General features: G+C 54.1%; 1 protein-coding gene across 6 annotated transcripts in view; it reads right to left on the minus strand.

The window, feature by feature from the left end:
- The window catches only part of CTDP1 (CTD phosphatase subunit 1), a 58,934-nt gene that overhangs the window by 7,452 nt on the left and 33,942 nt on the right, over positions 1-17,540 (minus strand). For 2 of the 6 annotated variants that reach the window (XM_077872399.1, XM_077872626.1), the window contains exons 12-13: positions 6,907-7,064; positions 2,601-3,605 (exon numbers count right to left, since the gene is read on the minus strand). In XM_077872399.1, coding sequence (XP_077728525.1) covers positions 3,308-3,605; positions 6,907-7,064 — 456 coding nt within the window. In that variant the 3' untranslated portion in view covers positions 2,601-3,307. Of the gene's footprint in view, positions 1-2,577; positions 3,606-6,906; positions 7,065-17,540 lie in introns of those variants that run through there. The other 4 variants (XM_077872558.1, XM_077872483.1, XM_077872318.1 and 1 more) reach the window with 3 other exon arrangements.

The raw sequence follows: 17,540 nt of genomic DNA on the forward strand, positions 1-17,540 counted from the left end.
ACTATTTTTAAGGATTTTATTTATTTATTCATGAGAAATATACAGAGAAAGAGACAAAGACACAGGCAGAGAGAGAAGCAGGCTCCCTGCGGGGAGCCTGATCTGATACAGGACTCAATCCCAGGACTCTGGGCCAAAGGCAGACGCTCAACCACTAAGCCACCCAGGTGTCCCTCCGTCTCCCTTTAAAAAAATTATTTCAGAAATTGGAAACAGGTCTGCTGGTCATGACTATTAATAAATGCCGGTGAACGACAAAAGAGTGCGACACACAGCATTTGTATTTCCTTGTTAAAACCAACTGCACAGATGCACAGAAATGCTAATGGATGGAACCTGGAGAAAACCTAAAGCTTGGAAAATCATCCGATGCTCAGCGTGGACTCCAGCAGGAACATGAACAGCATCAACACATGTATGTCTCCTCCCTGATGGTCCTGTCCTGAACCACTGATGCAAGGGAACACTCTGGAGCCTCAGGCTTGCTGCCCGTTACGCATGTGATGGTTCCTGTCACTGGCATCTGACCAATGACCATCAAGCAGTACCCATGCAGCAGGTATTCCTCAATGTGCTGGTTAGCAGTTTGGTTTATTTTGGCAGAAAGAAGCTGCAGTGCTGCACTTGACGAGGTCACTATTGCAACAAGCACACCTGTCTCGTGTAGGCGTGTGCGTGTGTGTGGGACGGCCAGGCCTGTGTGCTACAAAACAGCTATGTACAAGGCTCACTGAGGCAGCTAGCTGCCTTCTCCAACACGTGCCCAGTGTGAAGTAAGCATGGGTACACGTGAGCACGGTGGGCGTCTTCTGACCACGAGGATCCAGGAGGATGGACATCAGGAGCAGCCAGCGACTCAGGCAGGACCACAGGGAACCTGCCCAGGCCATATGGTCACCTGACACCAACTATGGGGCAGCAGCCAAACCGTGCCGCATGCTGTGGTCTGTGCGGGGCATTGCAGTGGCCGTGGAGAAGGCAGCCGGCCATGGGCCATACAGACCAAGGGCCCTGGCCTCAGGCAGCTCCTTGCTCCCTGTCACCAGGACCCTCCTGTTGGCCTGCAGGTGTGTTGCACTCACACTTGGGCTGAAAAGGAAACTGGTCTGCGGAGCCAGGCTCACCAAGTAGACACTGCAGGGGCCTCCAAGAAAGGGGTCGCAGCAGAGCAGAGTCCCAAGCCGTGTGCAGGCAACTGTCTCCGCGGAGAACGTGTCACACAGCACTGCTCCAGCAGGAGTGCACCCGTGACACTGGTTGGGGCGGGGACTGCTGGCCTGTGTACCCAGGTCACAGAAGGACCCGGAACAACATCCACACCATTCTCTCTCGGACATGGGCAAGTATTAAAAAAATAAAGTACTTGACTTGATTCAGTGATTTTGCTACAATCCCGCACAGCACACAAGGTGAGTGTGAGGTTGGGGCCATGGCAGCGTGTGCTGTTGGGTGTCCACGTGCCTCCTCAGGTCACGCCGTGGAGTGTGCTCATGGCTTCTGACTGCCTGGCCTGACAGTTGGTCAGAGGCTCTTCTCCACAGATCCAAGTTTATGCCACTAAAACCATGGACACAAATCTTCAAAGAACTGAGGGAACCCCCACCGTCTGAAGAACATCCTGGCCGGAAAGCCTGAGCAGGCCGTAAGGTCTGCAGGGGCATCTGTGGGAACCAAGCGACACGCGGTTCACAGTAATGTGTAGGCGTTGGGCTAGGACATTTGCCAAAACCAAACCATGTGGACCACAGTGGCTGCAAGTTTCTGAAAAGCTTGACAGTGACGTCCCCAGACAACTCCTAATGCCCTCGCAGGGGAGACCAGGAGGCTGCTGCACCTCCTTCACCTCCGCACCCTGCCTCCCGAGGGTCTGGCCTCACAGGCACCACTATCGGCACAGTGCGGGCACCCCACGACCACCACCCCGAGGCGGGGGTTGCACTGTTCGGGACCAGGAGGACGGGTCCTATGGTGCAACTCCTCTTAACGGTGGTATCGGGCCCTATGGGCACGCTGCATTTTCACATGACTCCTGGCACCGGCATGTCCCACAGGCTTGTGGGAGGACCCAGAGGCTGTTTGTCCGTCTCCTGCCTCTTGGCCTTGCCACGATCGATGCGGCTTCCACGTGCTGCTGAGCCACTCGCTCCATCAGCACTGTTCACCACATGGAGCACAGAGGCGAGCCGGACAGCTGGTCTCTATCACTGCCCACTCACACTGGTTATGCTGCAGGGTTGTGAAGCTCTGAGCCCGTTCATCTTTGCTGCCCTCTTTTGGCAGCAAGCCTGTCTCCCATAACATGGCAGGACAGCAGCCGTCCCTGCGCTGCTACCCCACGTCACATCGTCAGGATGGATGGCAAGCTGATCCGTGTCTCAGGAGGTCAGATATGGGCACGGACACAGCCCTTAGCTCAGGGCCGCCCTTTCTGTCATTCCTGGGGTGTTTACGTGTGCTACACACTGTTAGAACCCGTACCCTGTACGTCGTTTTACAGCTTATACAGAAGCTGAAAGAAAGAAAACACACACACACTTACACCACATCAAGCAAACCTTCTAACTTCCTGTTTCTTACAAGCATCTTGATCCTATGGCCTGTGTGTGGTCACTAGTGAACACTCCGGCTCTCCACCACAGGCCCCACTGACAACTCCATACACAGCACCGTCCACAACTGCTCCTTGTGTCGATGACATGAAGAAAGAAGAAAAGTATAAATTCAAGCTGCCTGATGATTCCCTGATCCCCGCACGGTGCTCAAGGTGTTTGTGTGGATGCTGCTCTGTCTAGGTCCCTGGCTTCCCGGCACGACAGCTCCTTTCGGTCTTTCTCGTGAGGCAAGCTGGCTTGCAACCAATTCTCTTCAGAGACGATCCCAGCGGGGAACATCCTCATCACACCATCACTTTTGATGGAGTTTTGTCTGGTTGTGGGGTCCTCTCCAATACTGGATGTGCTGTGTCTCTGACGGGAAGCTGGCTGCCAGTCCTGCAGGTGCTCTCGGCTGTCCATGTGTGTGGTCTCCAGCTTTCAGCACTGTTACCACAACGTGTCTGGGTGTGGATCTCTGGCTGACCCTGCGTGGAGTCGAGCTTTCTAGGCGTGTGGGAATGCCTTCCATCCAGGTGGAGGTTTCCTGCCCTTCTGCCTTCGTGCTCCTCTGCTCCTGCTGTGGGCGTGTGGGAGAGCTTACCATGGCCCCATGTCTCTGAGCACACATGCCACACTGCTAATTCTTTCTTCTGTGGTTCCCATCGACCCTTGGGCCCCTGCTGCATTTCGCAGCATCGTCCATCTACTTGCTCTCATTTCCCTGCACGGTCCTTCGGTCCCAGGAGCGCACCTGCGGTGGTTGTGCACCTCTGGAGGTCATGTGGGAGTCGCTCTGTGGGCTCCAAGGTTGGGCCGTGCACACCAGCGACTTCTCCCACCGCCTCTTTTCCATTGTGTGGAATCAGGCCTTGTGGTTCCAGTGCTGCAGCAGCTGGGTCAGGCCTCTCTGTGGCCAGGGCAGCTGCTGTGTGCCTAATGACCAGCTTGGCTGTTCTGGCAAAGTCACTTTCCTTAGGGGGAAGCCTCTGAGGGTCCAGCCTGAGCACAGCCCTAAGAGAAAAGGACAGTAAGATGGAACCATGGTGCCGCTACTGTTTACATGTTGTGTTGGTGAGAAGTGATCACCAGACACCGTGCTGTAAGAAACAAGCACTGCTGGGGCAGCCCTGGTGGCGCAGCGGTTTAGCGCCGCTTGCAGCCCAGAGTGTGATCCTGGAGACCCGGGATCGAGTCCCACGTCGGGCTCTCTGCGTGGAGCCTGCTTTTCCCTCTGCCTGTGTCTATGCATCTCTCTCTCTCTCTGTGTCTCTCATGAATACATAAATAAAATCTTAAAAAAAAAAAAATATATATATATTATTAAAAAAAAAAAAGAAACAAGCACTGCCACTTGCATTCACAGAGCGACACCTCTACCACCCTCCCTGGAGCCACATGACCACCCAGTGTCAGGCTGGCACCATAAGTACCTCTGACCTTTCAGAATTCTGAGTGATGCATGTGCACAAGAGCATGACCCCCGCACACAGGGGTCTGAAACAGGAGACAAGGCCCTGACCCCTGGTACAGACGCACACCACGCAGCTGCCACAGGGCATGAAGCACGTGAATGTCCTACTGCCCACGTGAGCAGAGATGCTCCTGCCGGCTTCCACAGGAAAGGATGTACTGGGGTCACAACAATGTCCCAATGTCCACCCCAGCCACCTGAGCCGTTTTCTGGGCTTGCAACCATTGTGCAAGGCTCATTCTCAACCAGTACAGATTTCAATTGTTCCTCCACTGTTTCCAGTGAACAACACATCTCCCTAGTGCAGTTCATCACCCAACACCAAAAAGCACTGCTAGTGCAGCCTGTGCAGGTACACTGTTTGTGCAGCCAGTGTACCTGCTGCCGTGGGACTGCCGGAGCCTTCTGGAAGGAGAGCCCCCCAGCTGTCCGCGCATCTGCAGCACAGGCTGGCCACCTGCTGCTCTGTGGACAGAGGGAGGGGGCCAGGTGGCCAGGTGGCAGGACCCTGGATGCATGTCAGTTATTAACCTTTACAGGCAGATTTCTTCAATGTTACCAACTATATGACGCTGTATTTTTGGCAGTTAATGAGTTAATGAATGGTTTTGTAGTAGAAACACTGTCATTTTCACTTGTTCAGACTCCAGTTTGAACAGAGCCTTACCCTGACTCCCACAGTGCCCTGCTTCCCACCCAAATGTAAGCAGAGAGCAAACGTTGGTTACAGATGGTCCTGATGTGAGACCCTGGGGACACTGTCCACGCCAGCCGCCTCGCCACCTGCAAACGGTGGTGATGATGACGTGTCTGCGTGATGTTTTAACATCTTGAAGACAACTGGTTTGAGCAAATGCTTTTCAAACACATACTTAACTTCTTTATCCCTATGTCAAGGAATGAAAGTGCTGTAAAACGGGCATTTGATGTTTGTTATTTAAAAAAAAGAACGAACCACAGATAAATTATTGCCTCCCTCCTTCCATTACAACTCACTCTCTAGTTCAAGGGACCTCAAGATCCCACAGAGCAGCTTGGCTGAATGGACTCAGCAAGAGGTGCTGCCACCCAGACGCTCTTGTGGAAGCCAGCCCCGCATTCCCATCACCACTCACTTCCACCTACGATCCATAAACAAGGGTGAAATACACACAGAGAAGCACGTCTGCCAACTTCCCTGGTAGAGAAAGAAACAAGGGCCACAAACTTGTCATCCGCGATAGCAGCCGGGGAGCCAGTGCACCTGACTCTGCTGTGGTAGGGCTCAGAGCCATGTGGCACACCGAGAAACCCTGGTGCTCCTGACACAGCCCCATGGGGGGAGTTTCAGGCCAGCAGGGGTTAGCAGGCAGGGAGGAGCACGGACAGAGTCCCTGCTTTGGGGACAAGCGGAAGCCAGCTCTGAGGAGGTAAGAGCGCATCCCACACGGCCAGCTGAGTCTGAGCTGATGCCTTAGCCTCTGGCCTCGGGACACTCAGGAGGGCCCGGCCCCCACCAAACGTGACCCCCAGGCCACATGTTGGAGGACTTCAAGTTTCTTGTTGCTGGGTGGGTACCTTTTGTTTAGATGCTTCCCAAGACCGGGTACTCCCAAGTGGGTGGCTGGGCTTTCTGTCCCACGCATGGCTGAGCATGGAGACGCAGGAAACCTGTTCCCTCGGGACCAAGCATGCGGCTGCTTCTAGTCTAGAAGGCAGGCACCGATCCTCATCAGAGCGAATGTTCTTCATGAGCAAAACCCTGGGGCCTGTTTTCTCTGGGACACGACCCGGTGAAAATGAAGAGACACGACGTGCCCTCTTGGGCTCGGTGCACACCAAGCCTCAGCTGGCTGCACGCCCACAGCCATGTCTCCACAAGGAGAGGACACTCCCAGTGGGCTCCTACCAGGCCTTTCTGAGTCTTAGTGAAAACTGCTCGGAATCTTTTACTTGGCAGAGAACACGAGACCGGAAGCTGAGTGTGTTATACATCAGTGAGAAGATGTCACGCGTCATGGGCGCTGGCCAGTGCCGCCCCACCAGCTCGTCAGGGACCCTGGTGGGACCCCCGCACAGGGCTGAAGACAACCCAGTGCAATGATCGTGCCAGCTCACCCTCCCCTGGTACAGAGCTCAGCCAATTAGCTCCTAAAATAACTGGACAGCACTTCACCACCGTGAAGAGCACCGCTGTGCTCTGGAAAGTTCCGCCGCGGGACTGGCAAGTCAACAAGCGCCCTGTGACTGGCTGACATCTTCCTGCTCTGCGGCTCGGTGGCACATGGCATCCCCTCTCAGAGTAAAACTTAACAGGAACCAGGAACCTCTGCCCTCTCTCCACTGGTTGCTCTGATCCCGGCCCAATCCTGTTTGTAACAGGGCTGCTCAAGCAAGCTAAGCTCTTCTGAACTGTTTCCTCCTGTCAGAACATCCCAGGGTTGGACCAGACGGGCTGAGAGCTGACGAGTGGATATAGAGAAGCACCCCCACACAGGGAGAGCCCAGTTACGGCAGAGCACATGCAGGGCACACATGTATGCCGGCCCTGATCCACTGACCTGCAGCGAGCCCTGAGGCAGCCCCACTATGCTCCATGGCAGAAGGGGAAGTTGAGAGAAGACCAGCTGGGGCAGGGGCTGTGCCATGCTGTGCCAGCCATGCACCGTCCTGGGGTCTGTACTAACCCCACTACACACAAAGTGCTTGCCCAGGGGCAGAAAAATCTCCACGAGGAATAACTGAAATCACAAACGTGATAAAAGTTCACGTCACCATAAGTGAAACCTTCTGAGAATGCTAGTCTGAAGGGTCTGCTCTGTGACACACCTGCAGACGTCCCCCCCTGCCCCTCCCCCTTACCTGGGCCCCCGGCTGCCTGCCCTGGTCCTCTCGCTGCTTGGTGTGGCCTCGGGTGTGGCCTGGGGCTCCCGGGGTGGGGGCCGCTCCTTCCGCTCCTCCTCTGGTCTCCTCTTCTCATTGTCGCTGTCGTCACTGCCCTCTCCTAGGATGTCATCCACCTGGCAGAGGAGGAGAGTCAGCGTGTGAACACATCTACCTCCCAGACAAGTCCCAGGACCTGGCCCCTACACCAACGTGCATGACCTCCTGCCCAGGCTCAACCACAGGCGCGTGGGTCCCGGGTCCACGGCTGCCTGGCCCCGGCAGCTGGCTCCAAGGGGCACAGAGCAGGTGCACAGGGAGGGTGAGGGCGAGCCAAGAAGGTCCAGGCTCCGGGCTGCTCCCTCCACCTGCTACCACGAGACCGTGTGGCTTCACCAGGTCCTCCTGGATCCCAGGGGCAGGTCACGCGGAGGGCTGGCCAGTCACTTCTCAGCAGCACAATTCTAATGGGGATTTTCTTGCTACCGCACTAGTGAACTTAATGGTGAAAATCAGAGCATTCTATTAGAGTGCTCATGATCAACGAGCTGCACAGAACGTGTGCTTTCTAGGAGGTGCTCTGGAGCCTCAGGGTGGAGTCCCAGCTGTGTCCAGGCAGTGTGTTCGCTCCCAGAGGCCTCAGGTTGAACCACTTATGGACATGCCACATGAGGGTGATGGGAACTAACAGCCATGGGCACTAGAATCGGCCCTCCCTGCTCCCCTATAGCAAGGGCCCCAGGGACGCGGAGCATGGGACACGGAGCATGGGAGGCTCCCAGGCTCTCCCAGCAGCGCAACTCAGCTGCCCAGGTAAGGGGGATGAAAGCTGCCTCCTGACACCCCTTCAGTCAGAAGGAGCCATGTTTGATTTGGGGGGCGGGGGGCGTGCCTTCCACATGACCTCAAACTCATCCTGGTCTTCTAACAAAGACCCTGGATCACGACACAGATCAGGTGAAAAGGAGAACGTAAGAAGTGGGAAGTCACCCACTGTGCGACAGAAACGTTTGCCACTCGGTCTGGATTTCTAGCACCTCCAATTACATTTTTGGAACAATGCTGTTTTCTCAAGAAGTGATGCTCTCCTGGCACAAGTGAAACAGCTATTTTTCTCTGTTCTTAGTATGTGATGAAAAAAATGGCAAAATCCCCTGCTGCGTGTGGCTGGGGGTCCAGCAGCACAGGGCAGCCTTTTGTGGGTGTGGTCACTGTGGCCAAGCCTGGAGGGCAGAAGTTCAGGGGGAACTCCCAGGCTCAGAAGCTCTGCTTCAACACCCCCATAATATCCCTGAGCATATGACTGCCTGAGAAGTGCCAGAACGTTCCAGGATGATAACATCAGCTTATTAAAAAAGGTGCACAGTGGAATGCAAAGATGACCACACTCACATGTGCATCAGTGAGTCCTAGGCACCATGCTTCAGAACTGAACGTGTTTTCCCCCCAAAATATATATCCAGAAACACCAAACTGATGTCAAAAATTCCATAAGTCAACATAATATTTATATCTCACAGTGAATCATTATTTAACAAGTTTATCTGATCTGTAAAACTGCTAAAGAAATGCAAAGCATTTCTTTTATTTTATTGGTCTCTGTCCCCAGTGTCTGGCAGAGTCCCGCAGCCCTCAGGAGCTCCTGGCTGAGGTGGCATCTTTTTTTCTAATGAGGCAACTCTAGGTGGGCGTCTGGACGGCGTTGGTCACCAGAGCAGCCAGGAGAAGCCCGGAGTCCCCGTCCTCCCCACAGGGGAGGGGCTGGAGATGGAGGCAATGATCCATCTGCTCAGAATCCCAAAAGTACGGGGCTCGGGGAGCTTCCGGGTTGATCACATCCACCTACGACTGGCAGGGCGGCCCACCCCCACTCCACGGGGACAGCAGGTTCTGCGCTCGGAAGCCCACGGACCTCACCCTGGGCGGCTTTTCATCTACTCGGTGTCCTGTTCTTCAGGACTTAATAAGCCACCAGATGTGAGTGAGTCCTGACGTCGGGGAGCTGCCCTAGCAATCGATGGAGCCCCCTCGGGGTTGTGAGAACCCTGATCCCAGCTGGCTAATCAGACACGGGGTGATGGCCTGGGATGCCCCACTTGTGAATGGCATCTGGCAAGGGTGGGTGTGTGGGTCCAGGCAGTGTCAGAGCTGCTTGGTGTGACCTGCACATCTGGGTAAGAACAGATGAGGCTACAGAACTGATCCACTTCTCAGCAGGTCTACCTAAGACCAGAGCCCCCAGGTACCAGGGCACCGCCCCCCACTGCCAGGCCACGTGCTGCAGGGAAGCTGAGGCTCAGCCGCAGTGAGGGGAGGAGCCTGAGGGTATGCTCATAGCGGCTTTCAGGCTTTCTGAACTTGGAACCACAGAATGTTATGGCTCCTTAAATGTTAAGTTGAAAAAAAAATCCATCAATTCAGAAAGACCAGGTTTCCAGTGTATTCCACAAAATGCACAAAGGAAGAAAGGTGGTCAGATATATTTAACTCATAAAAACTGACTTTTTTCCAGGGACAACTAGGTGGTGCCCCTCAAGGAGCCTCCCAGCGAGGCTGGCCAGCCACAGCCTGTCCCTAGGAAGGGCTGAGCATGTGCCCTCCTGCCCTGCCAGCCCCCAGGTGCGGTCTGGGGCAGGGACATCTAGTTACAAAGCCTCTGGTGGATAAAGGGGGGCCCCAAGCAGAGCACCTTTGACCTGAGACCATCAGTCACTCCCAAGCATGTGAGAATATGGGAACCGTGCAGCAACGGGTAAGCCAGCAGAGCAATAATCATCAGATCACCATAAAGTCTTTAAACGTAACACACAGGGTTTGCTCCTAAGCTAAAAGGCATTTAGTAGAAATCATGCAGTTAATTCTATGAAGCTACCACGTTCACACTTCACTGCTATATTCAACCAGCTGTATTTACTCTACACTGATGAGCAAACCTATTAGAACATTCTATTAAACTTTCCTCTGAAAATACTTCAGGCCTTTAACTCTGCACCATACCTTTTCAAGAGGAAAAAAAAGAATTTAAAAAATCAGTTATTTTAAATGTGACCACCAAAGTCCACAGTCACAACCTCTTGGAGACCATGAACTGACCCGCTGTGTCAGCTGTGCCCCTGACCAGCCCAGGTGCTCTTCCAGCTGGCAGATCACTAATTCACGTGTATGTTCACTCTGCCAGCTGTGTGCAAGATTCAGAGAAACATTTTGCACAGCCAAACCAACATTGTGGATGCACATAAAAATCTGGCTGTATCTAAATTACACTTAAATTTAGTCTTCCTCATTCTGCTTTACTCACGTAAAAGGAACTGTTTCAGGAAAAAAAAGACATCTCTCCAGAGCTTTTCTTTACAAAAAGGTAACTGGGCTTTTTGAAAAACAGTAATCTAAAATGAATTATTTACTCTGTAAATACTATTTAAAAGATACTAGGGTAAAAATTTTAGAATAAGAATCTAAAAGTACGTGAACAGAAAAACAAAATTCATTTTATATGGAACTAACCCCTGAAACCTCTCAAAGGGCCAACGTGGATCACAGTGAAAGCACCGGGAAACGTTCCCATCAACTCACTTGAAGACGCAGGAGCACGAGAATCCCTGACTCCTCACAGCCTCTGTCTGCGGAGACACAAGGCAGCCGAGGGGGCCCAGAAAGAGAAGAAACAGATCCCACCCCCCCCGGCCTGGGGTGTGCAGCCCAGCCCTGCTGGGAACAGGTGCAGGATCCCCATCTGCCTCACCCGCCAGCCAGGTGCTCTTGGGGAAGACCCCACAGAGAGGGGGCCTTACACTTGGGGTAGTCTCCTCAGGCCTGGCAGAAATGAACCTGGCTGAGGTCAGGTGTAGACAACCCTACATCTTGGGGACATGGGATGGTCATGAGACACACGTGCACACAAATCACTTGAAGTCATGGAGGGTGACACCAGATACAGGAGTGCAAGGCCCTCATCGGTTAGACAAGCAGACTTCCCAGTCACGGTCTTTAGCAGGCAACCTCCTCTCTTGATAAAATGGGAGTTGTGTTTAGATGCATTAAAGATTCCTTTCTCCAAGGAGGACACAGAACAAAGGGATGGAGGCAGTGCTGCCCGGTCTACCTGGACCTGTAAACTTGACAGAGATAAGACTGAGGAGAAGCCTGCCCGCTGTCTGTGCTGCCATTGGCCTGGAAGCCTGCAGGCTGGGAGAGGACGCTCGGATACCTGCGCAGGTGGCCCTCGCTGCAGGAAGGTGGCTGGATCGCCACGGTTCCTTTGGCCTCCTGCATTCACTGGCCTGGCTGAGCCCGCAGGACTGGTGCTCTAGAACAGGAGAAATTAGGACATGTGTCCCTATCTCATGTTCCTACTGTTAAAATGCTGTTTGCATGTATTATCTTCAACCTCAAGGGGTTTCTTTCTACAGGCCAATACATATGAATTATCTCAAAATAGCTGGAAAATCCATGATTAACCACAGAACTGCATGCTTCCTAGAATCCAACACAACACCAAATTGAGACACACAGGAATTCCCTCGATGGTTCCCTGGGAAGCCTGCTGACCCACGTAAATCCCTGAATGTCATGTATCTGTGGCTGATCCACGGGTCCCTGCCCAATGTCGGTGCCTGATTAGTCCACTTGGCAGGACCATGAGGCTGCTTAAGCTGCACACACAGGAGATGGCACAGCCCCACAGCCTAGAGGGCTGAGGGCACAGAGGAAAATATTCAGCCTGCCATGAGAGCCATGAAAGCCTTTGAAAGGACCTCCTGCTCATCAAACACGCTCACGACACCAAGGATGAGACTCTGTGGCATGGCCGCATCTCAGCCATCTTCCAGCCGCTTCTTCTGGGCATCCCCATGGCAATGGAAACTGAATTACACCGTGCGCCCTGTCCGTGTGGCCCTGACCGGAGATCTGCTCTCTGGACATGCACACGAGAGCCCCTGCTGCTCAGGGCCTTCTTCAGACCCAAGCCCGCTCTCCAACGCTTGCTGTAGTCGTGGGGAAAAGGGAGCTAGGAGGACACATGGAGTGTAGACAAGGTCACGCTGCTTTCCTGAAATTCTACGACTGGCCAGACAGGTCTGTAGCATCAGAAACCTGTAAATTTATGCCTGTGACCAAGTTCTGGTGGTTTCCAGTCGTCATTCGTCCAAGTCTCTGCCCCATGGCGATGCCTGCCCCTGTCTGGGGATGCCAACGACACACACGTCGAAGCTTGGATCCTGAGCTGGACGTCCTGCACGTCCTCAGGGTGGTTTCTGCAGCCTCCACTTCAGCAGGGGCGTGTCGGGCGATTGTCAGCGACTTGGGTGAGCGTGTCTGTCTCAGTTCCGAAATTCCCGCTGCTTGTGCCTCATCACATGCAGTTCTCTCTGCCCAGGGAGCACAGCCACTGGCTGTGGCTGCTCCTGCAGCGCTGGTCTCAGAACCCTGCCGTCAAGGGTGGTCAGATCGGGCCTGGACAGTTCCCATGTCACACCCTCTCAGAACCTCTGGAGAACGCGGGTGTTTGTTTCAGCAGGCGGCCAGCCTGGCTTGGGACGGGCGGGTAAGACCACACTCTGCTTCACTGTGTGCAGCGCCATGGTGCCATCTGTTCCACGTTTGTTTATGGAGTAAGCCTGAGGCTTGGGTCAGCCCCTGCACAGAATTGGGGTGCTCCCTGAGCTGCTGCACGGTACTGAGGCAGAGAGGCAGAGAAAGGGACCTCCGTCCTCTCTGGGCCGCAGGCTCCTGCCCGCAGAGCCTCCATGTCTTGGGTGCCTGCCCACAGTGGCTACACAGCTTCACGACAGGGGCTGGCCCAGAGCAGAGCTGGCAAGAGACGTCCCCACCTCCGTGAGGCCCAGAACTGGGTGCAGGAGAAGGGCCAGGAAACCCACCACCATGCACATTCTGCCGTCCCTGCCACACCCACACTGACTGAAATTTCAGGGACCTGTCTGCTCGTTGGTTCTTTCTGAAATTCTCTTTTTTTTTTTTTTTTTTAAGTAAGCTATAGGTCCAACATGGGGTTCGAACTCATGACCCTGAGGTCAAGAGTCATGTGCTCTATGGACTGAGCCAGCCAGGTGCCCCTGCGGCCGTGCTTTTCCCATCCTGAGGGCTTTAGCTGCAGGCTCGGGGAGGCTGTGGGGGGAGCCCCCGGGCGGCACGCAGGTTGGCGCTGCTTTGCTTTTCTCCCAACTGTGATGTTTCCCTGCATATCAACACATGTGAGGCGAACGGCTTGCTGGGTCTCTGGATTACTTACGCTAACACTCCACTTACTGAGTCCAGGCACACACTCTGTTTTTATACGGTATTAACCTTTTCACTTTCAGAACAGATTGTTGTCGGCTTTAACATGAAAGGGAGAACCACAGCCCACACATCTCACCACAAAAACTGCTCAGCAGTCTCGGAACAAACACAGTGAGTACTCCACTCTGTGCTTTTCTTGTGTTTTGCCTAAAAAGTAAACACACGTGAATAACCCTGATCCATGAAAACACTGTGGTGTTAACAATAAAACCCACCACCTCTGGGAGGTGACACCTGGTGAAGAATCACACAGGGTCGAAGACTCTATTAACCCTAAGAACCATAATTTGGGCAAAACATTATGAACGTGTTTTGAACAGTAACAAACAACCCTGACCCAGAAGCACGAACTCAAACAGTGCTGCAGCCACACCTGTGCTACCCACTGTCCCCAAAGCTGGGTCCATGGTAGCTTCTGGAATATACTTGCTTTGTCTCAACATCTTGAAGCCAATAGAAAATGTGCCTGTTTTATTCTGAATATAATTGCAAAACAGTGTTTGCTGCCAGATGGGGTAGACCTGCCGTCAGGGCCAGGAGAAGCAGCTCTGCGAAGATGCTCCCAATGCAGGAGTCCTACACTGAATGCAGCACATGGGAGGGTGCACATGGTAGGGTGTGGTACCAGGCTGAAATTAGTCCTGGCGGCTTCCCAGCCCCAGGCGGACCCTTCCAGAGCCAGTACTCTGAATGAGACTGTTCATGTGGATAGACTCTCGGGGCCATGTGGCTCCCTGAGGTGCTCTGGTTAGCTCATACGGGATCACCTGTGAGTCTCCAGACAGCAGCACCCCTGCCTGAGGCCCCACTTCCTCCCAAGAAAGGTATCACCCCAGGGAGGCAGGAAACAGGGGTGAGCTCACCATGCTTACAGATAGCGCTTACTCATCAGAAACAAACCTATCAATTCAACAGAACTGAAGCGTCCATACAACAAAATAAGGCTTCCCATCTCGCACATGATGGTGGAAATGGAACCTGCTGCCCACGGTGTGAACATATGGGCTGGCGCCCCCATCACTTCTGTCTGAACCATGGCAGATGCTGAGGTCACGGCGCTCACCTGCGTGTGAGCCATGGTACGTGAAGTACAACCATCTGGCACTGACGTGATTAAACAAATAATCATAGCAGACGTGCGTACATAGCAGTCCCTCCCTTATCCGTGGGGCATGTGGCCAAAGCCCTGGGGACGCCTGAACCCTATCCATGTGCATCTGGGGAAAGGTTACCAGTAACTGGTGCTGAAACAGAGCGACCCTAACGACGTGCCATTAACATGTGTGGACATGGCCGCTCTCAGAGCATCGTACCACATCTCACCACGTGGCCCGGCTCCTCGTCCTCCTACAGGGACACGAAGGGGCCAACGATGTGGGCATGTGATTCACTGTCAGGCTGCCACTGACCTTCTGACTGCAAGGGACCTGACCCCAAGGCATGGCTGGCCGCAGTTAGCCAAGCCCGCAGAATGGAGCCATGCACAGGGACTGTGGTGGTGGGCGGGCTCTCTGTCTTGGACCCTAGTTTGGTGGATGTGGATCTGCAATGCCTGGGGCACAAAGACAATAGGCTAAGGCAGGCCACACAGCCCCTAGGGTACCTGTCACCAGTGAGCGGTGCCTCCAGTGACACGAGCTGAGCTGTGTTTAGAGAACCCTGGCAGCTGAACAAAGGAGGGACAGAAATGAAGGGGGGGTGTAGGGTGGGGGCTGTGGGGTGGGGGCTATCTGCTGGGGGCTAGGAGAGGTGTCTGGGCCCAGACAAAGGGCCTCTGACAGACATGCTCTGGACACCCCAGCTGTGGAGTACCTGTCAATGCTGACTGCAGCCGGAGGAGGCAGATTGAAAAATTCCAACTACGGTAGGTATGGAGTGATTGTCCAGGGGCCATGGGGGACCATAAGTCAGAACACGACACAGGGGAGCACAGGGGGGACGGGGGACACGGCACAGGGGAGCACAGGGGGACATCAGAACACAGCAAGGGGAGCACTGGGGGACATCAGGACACAGCACAGGGGAGCACGAGGGAGATGGGGTACACAGCACAGGGGAGCATGGGGGGGGACATCAGGACACGGCACAGAGGAGCACAGAGGGGGACATCAGAACAGCACAGGAGAGCACGGGGGAGTATGGGGGGGACGGAGGACATGGCACAGGGGAGCACGGGGGGATGTCAGGACACAGCACAAGGGAGCACAGGGGAGCATGGGGGGGGCGGACAGGGGAGCACATGGCATAGGGAAGCATGGGGCAGCATGGGGACCTCCTTAGTAACATAGGTCAGGAGCTCATGTTGCTCCATCCTATTCCCAGGACCCCTCATTACTGTGCTGAAAGAGAGCCCCTGCTGTGTCCCGAATCATGCTGGGTGTCCTGAGGTAGATTTCCAACTCCTAGAACTTAACTGCATTTGAAATAGATGTTTTTGGCAGATCCACCACTGAAGGAGCTCATACAGAAAACATTTTGTTATCCAATTAAATGTTCTTGATAAATCCAACAAATGAATGCAGAAAAGTGGCCCCTTAAGTCTGCAATGTGTACACATCTACAGAATCCAGGACTCTGGAAAAGCAATCCACCCAAATAGCCACCAAGGGACATGAGCCACCAGAAAATGAGCAGTCCGACATGTCACCAGTGCACCATGGCCCCTTTCTATCGCAGCGCGCTCCAGGTTTTGGACACTTCCTGGGATTCTTTTCCAAGGTTCCAAAATTTCCTATGAGCCTCACCCTCCTTTCCTTCTGCTCTGGTGAACGACCTCAGGGTCACCGCCCTGCAGACTGGGGCGCTCTCTGAATGTTGCATGTGGAGCATGATTGTCCTACTCCCTCCTTTTAGGATTCTGCTCCTGGTCCAGAGCTGTGTGAGTGTGGCACACCTCGTGAGACAGCAAAGTGGATGCAAGACTGCGTCACTTCTTCAAGCTCACAGGGCAGGGGCCCAAGACCAGTGTCATAGAGGCTGTGTGTCTGCTCTCCAGCACTCCGCAGGGACGAGAAGCATCTCTTGCCACCTGGACCACGGCGCTCTAACAACCTCTCTGGGCATGTGGGCATGGTCCATGGCATCTTCTGACACCTGGGTGTTCCTCCTGTCAGGACACGCTCTGTCCAGGTCGTCCCCATGTAACCTGACACGAAGCTCCTCTGAGACCACCCACCACTGCTGCGCCTCCAGGTGATCCGCACCTAGCAGCCAAGTGCACAGCACTGCCAGGTGTTACTGAGTTCTTAGGAAGATGGACTGTTTGTCCAGTCTCGGCCACTTGCCGTAGCTCCTGGGGACCCTTTCTGCTCCAAACAGAACTGCAGATGGGAGGGACACCACAATACATGTGTGAGGCCATGCGTGTTTGCGTCCCTGCCTCTCAGCTTCCAATTTTAAACCCTGTAGTCTGTGGCCCACCATGCTTCCCAAGAACCAGGAATCTAGGAGGAGGGGCTGGGGTGGAGGGTTGGCGGCTGCTGCCACTGGCCAGGACACCAGTGTCAGTGGCCTCCCTGGTAGGGCTGACAGGACCCGGACCTCTATTCTTGCACCACTGACAGCACAGCACAGCGCTCGCCAGATCCACAGTCTAAGGCTGCTCTGGCCTTCCATACCTCTTGTGGTCGAGGAGCCAGATGGAAGGCTTGAAGGCTTATTTTTATTCCTCAGAGTGATGAAAAGTTGCATTTAATGCTTTTAGTTCACAGATTCCAAAACCCTCTGACATGGAACAAGTAACAAAATCAGGGTTGCCACCTGACACACTGGAATGTGTGTCTGCAAGATGGGCAGGAGGGCAGGGAGGCAGGTGCAGGCAGCCCTCCTCCCTGGGCCCTGTGGGGCCAGCCACTTCCTCAGACAGAAAGAAGTAGCCCTGTGGAAATGTTTTTGGAGAAAACATTTTTATGAAACAAAAACCAGCACACATACTTGCGAGATGTTAAAAAAATGGCACAGAAAGGAACCCAAGCCCATCTGCAAACAGGGTTTGACTGTCATAAGGTCAATGCGCATCTTGCTGGTTAAGTTTGTGCTGAGGATAACCACTGACGTTTTCCTGCTGCTGCTGAAAATAGACCGCAACGTGTTCTGCTCTGTATGCGTCCTCCCAGCGGTGGCGGTGGACATGGAGCGTGGTGCTGGAGCAGAAAGCAAGGCCGCCATGGCACCAGCCAGTGCACAGCTTCTGTCCCAGGCAGAGGCTGGCTGGGAGTGCCCAGGAGGTGCCATATTCGCTTGGATGCATGAGGTGGTTTTCTGCACTAACCCCCGGTGAACCAACGGAGAGCCCCACAGGGAGGACCTCTTTG

This window comes from Canis aureus, chromosome 1 (genome assembly GCF_053574225.1).
Source record: "Canis aureus isolate CA01 chromosome 1, VMU_Caureus_v.1.0, whole genome shotgun sequence".
Classification (NCBI taxonomy): Eukaryota; Metazoa; Chordata; class Mammalia; order Carnivora; family Canidae; genus Canis; species Canis aureus.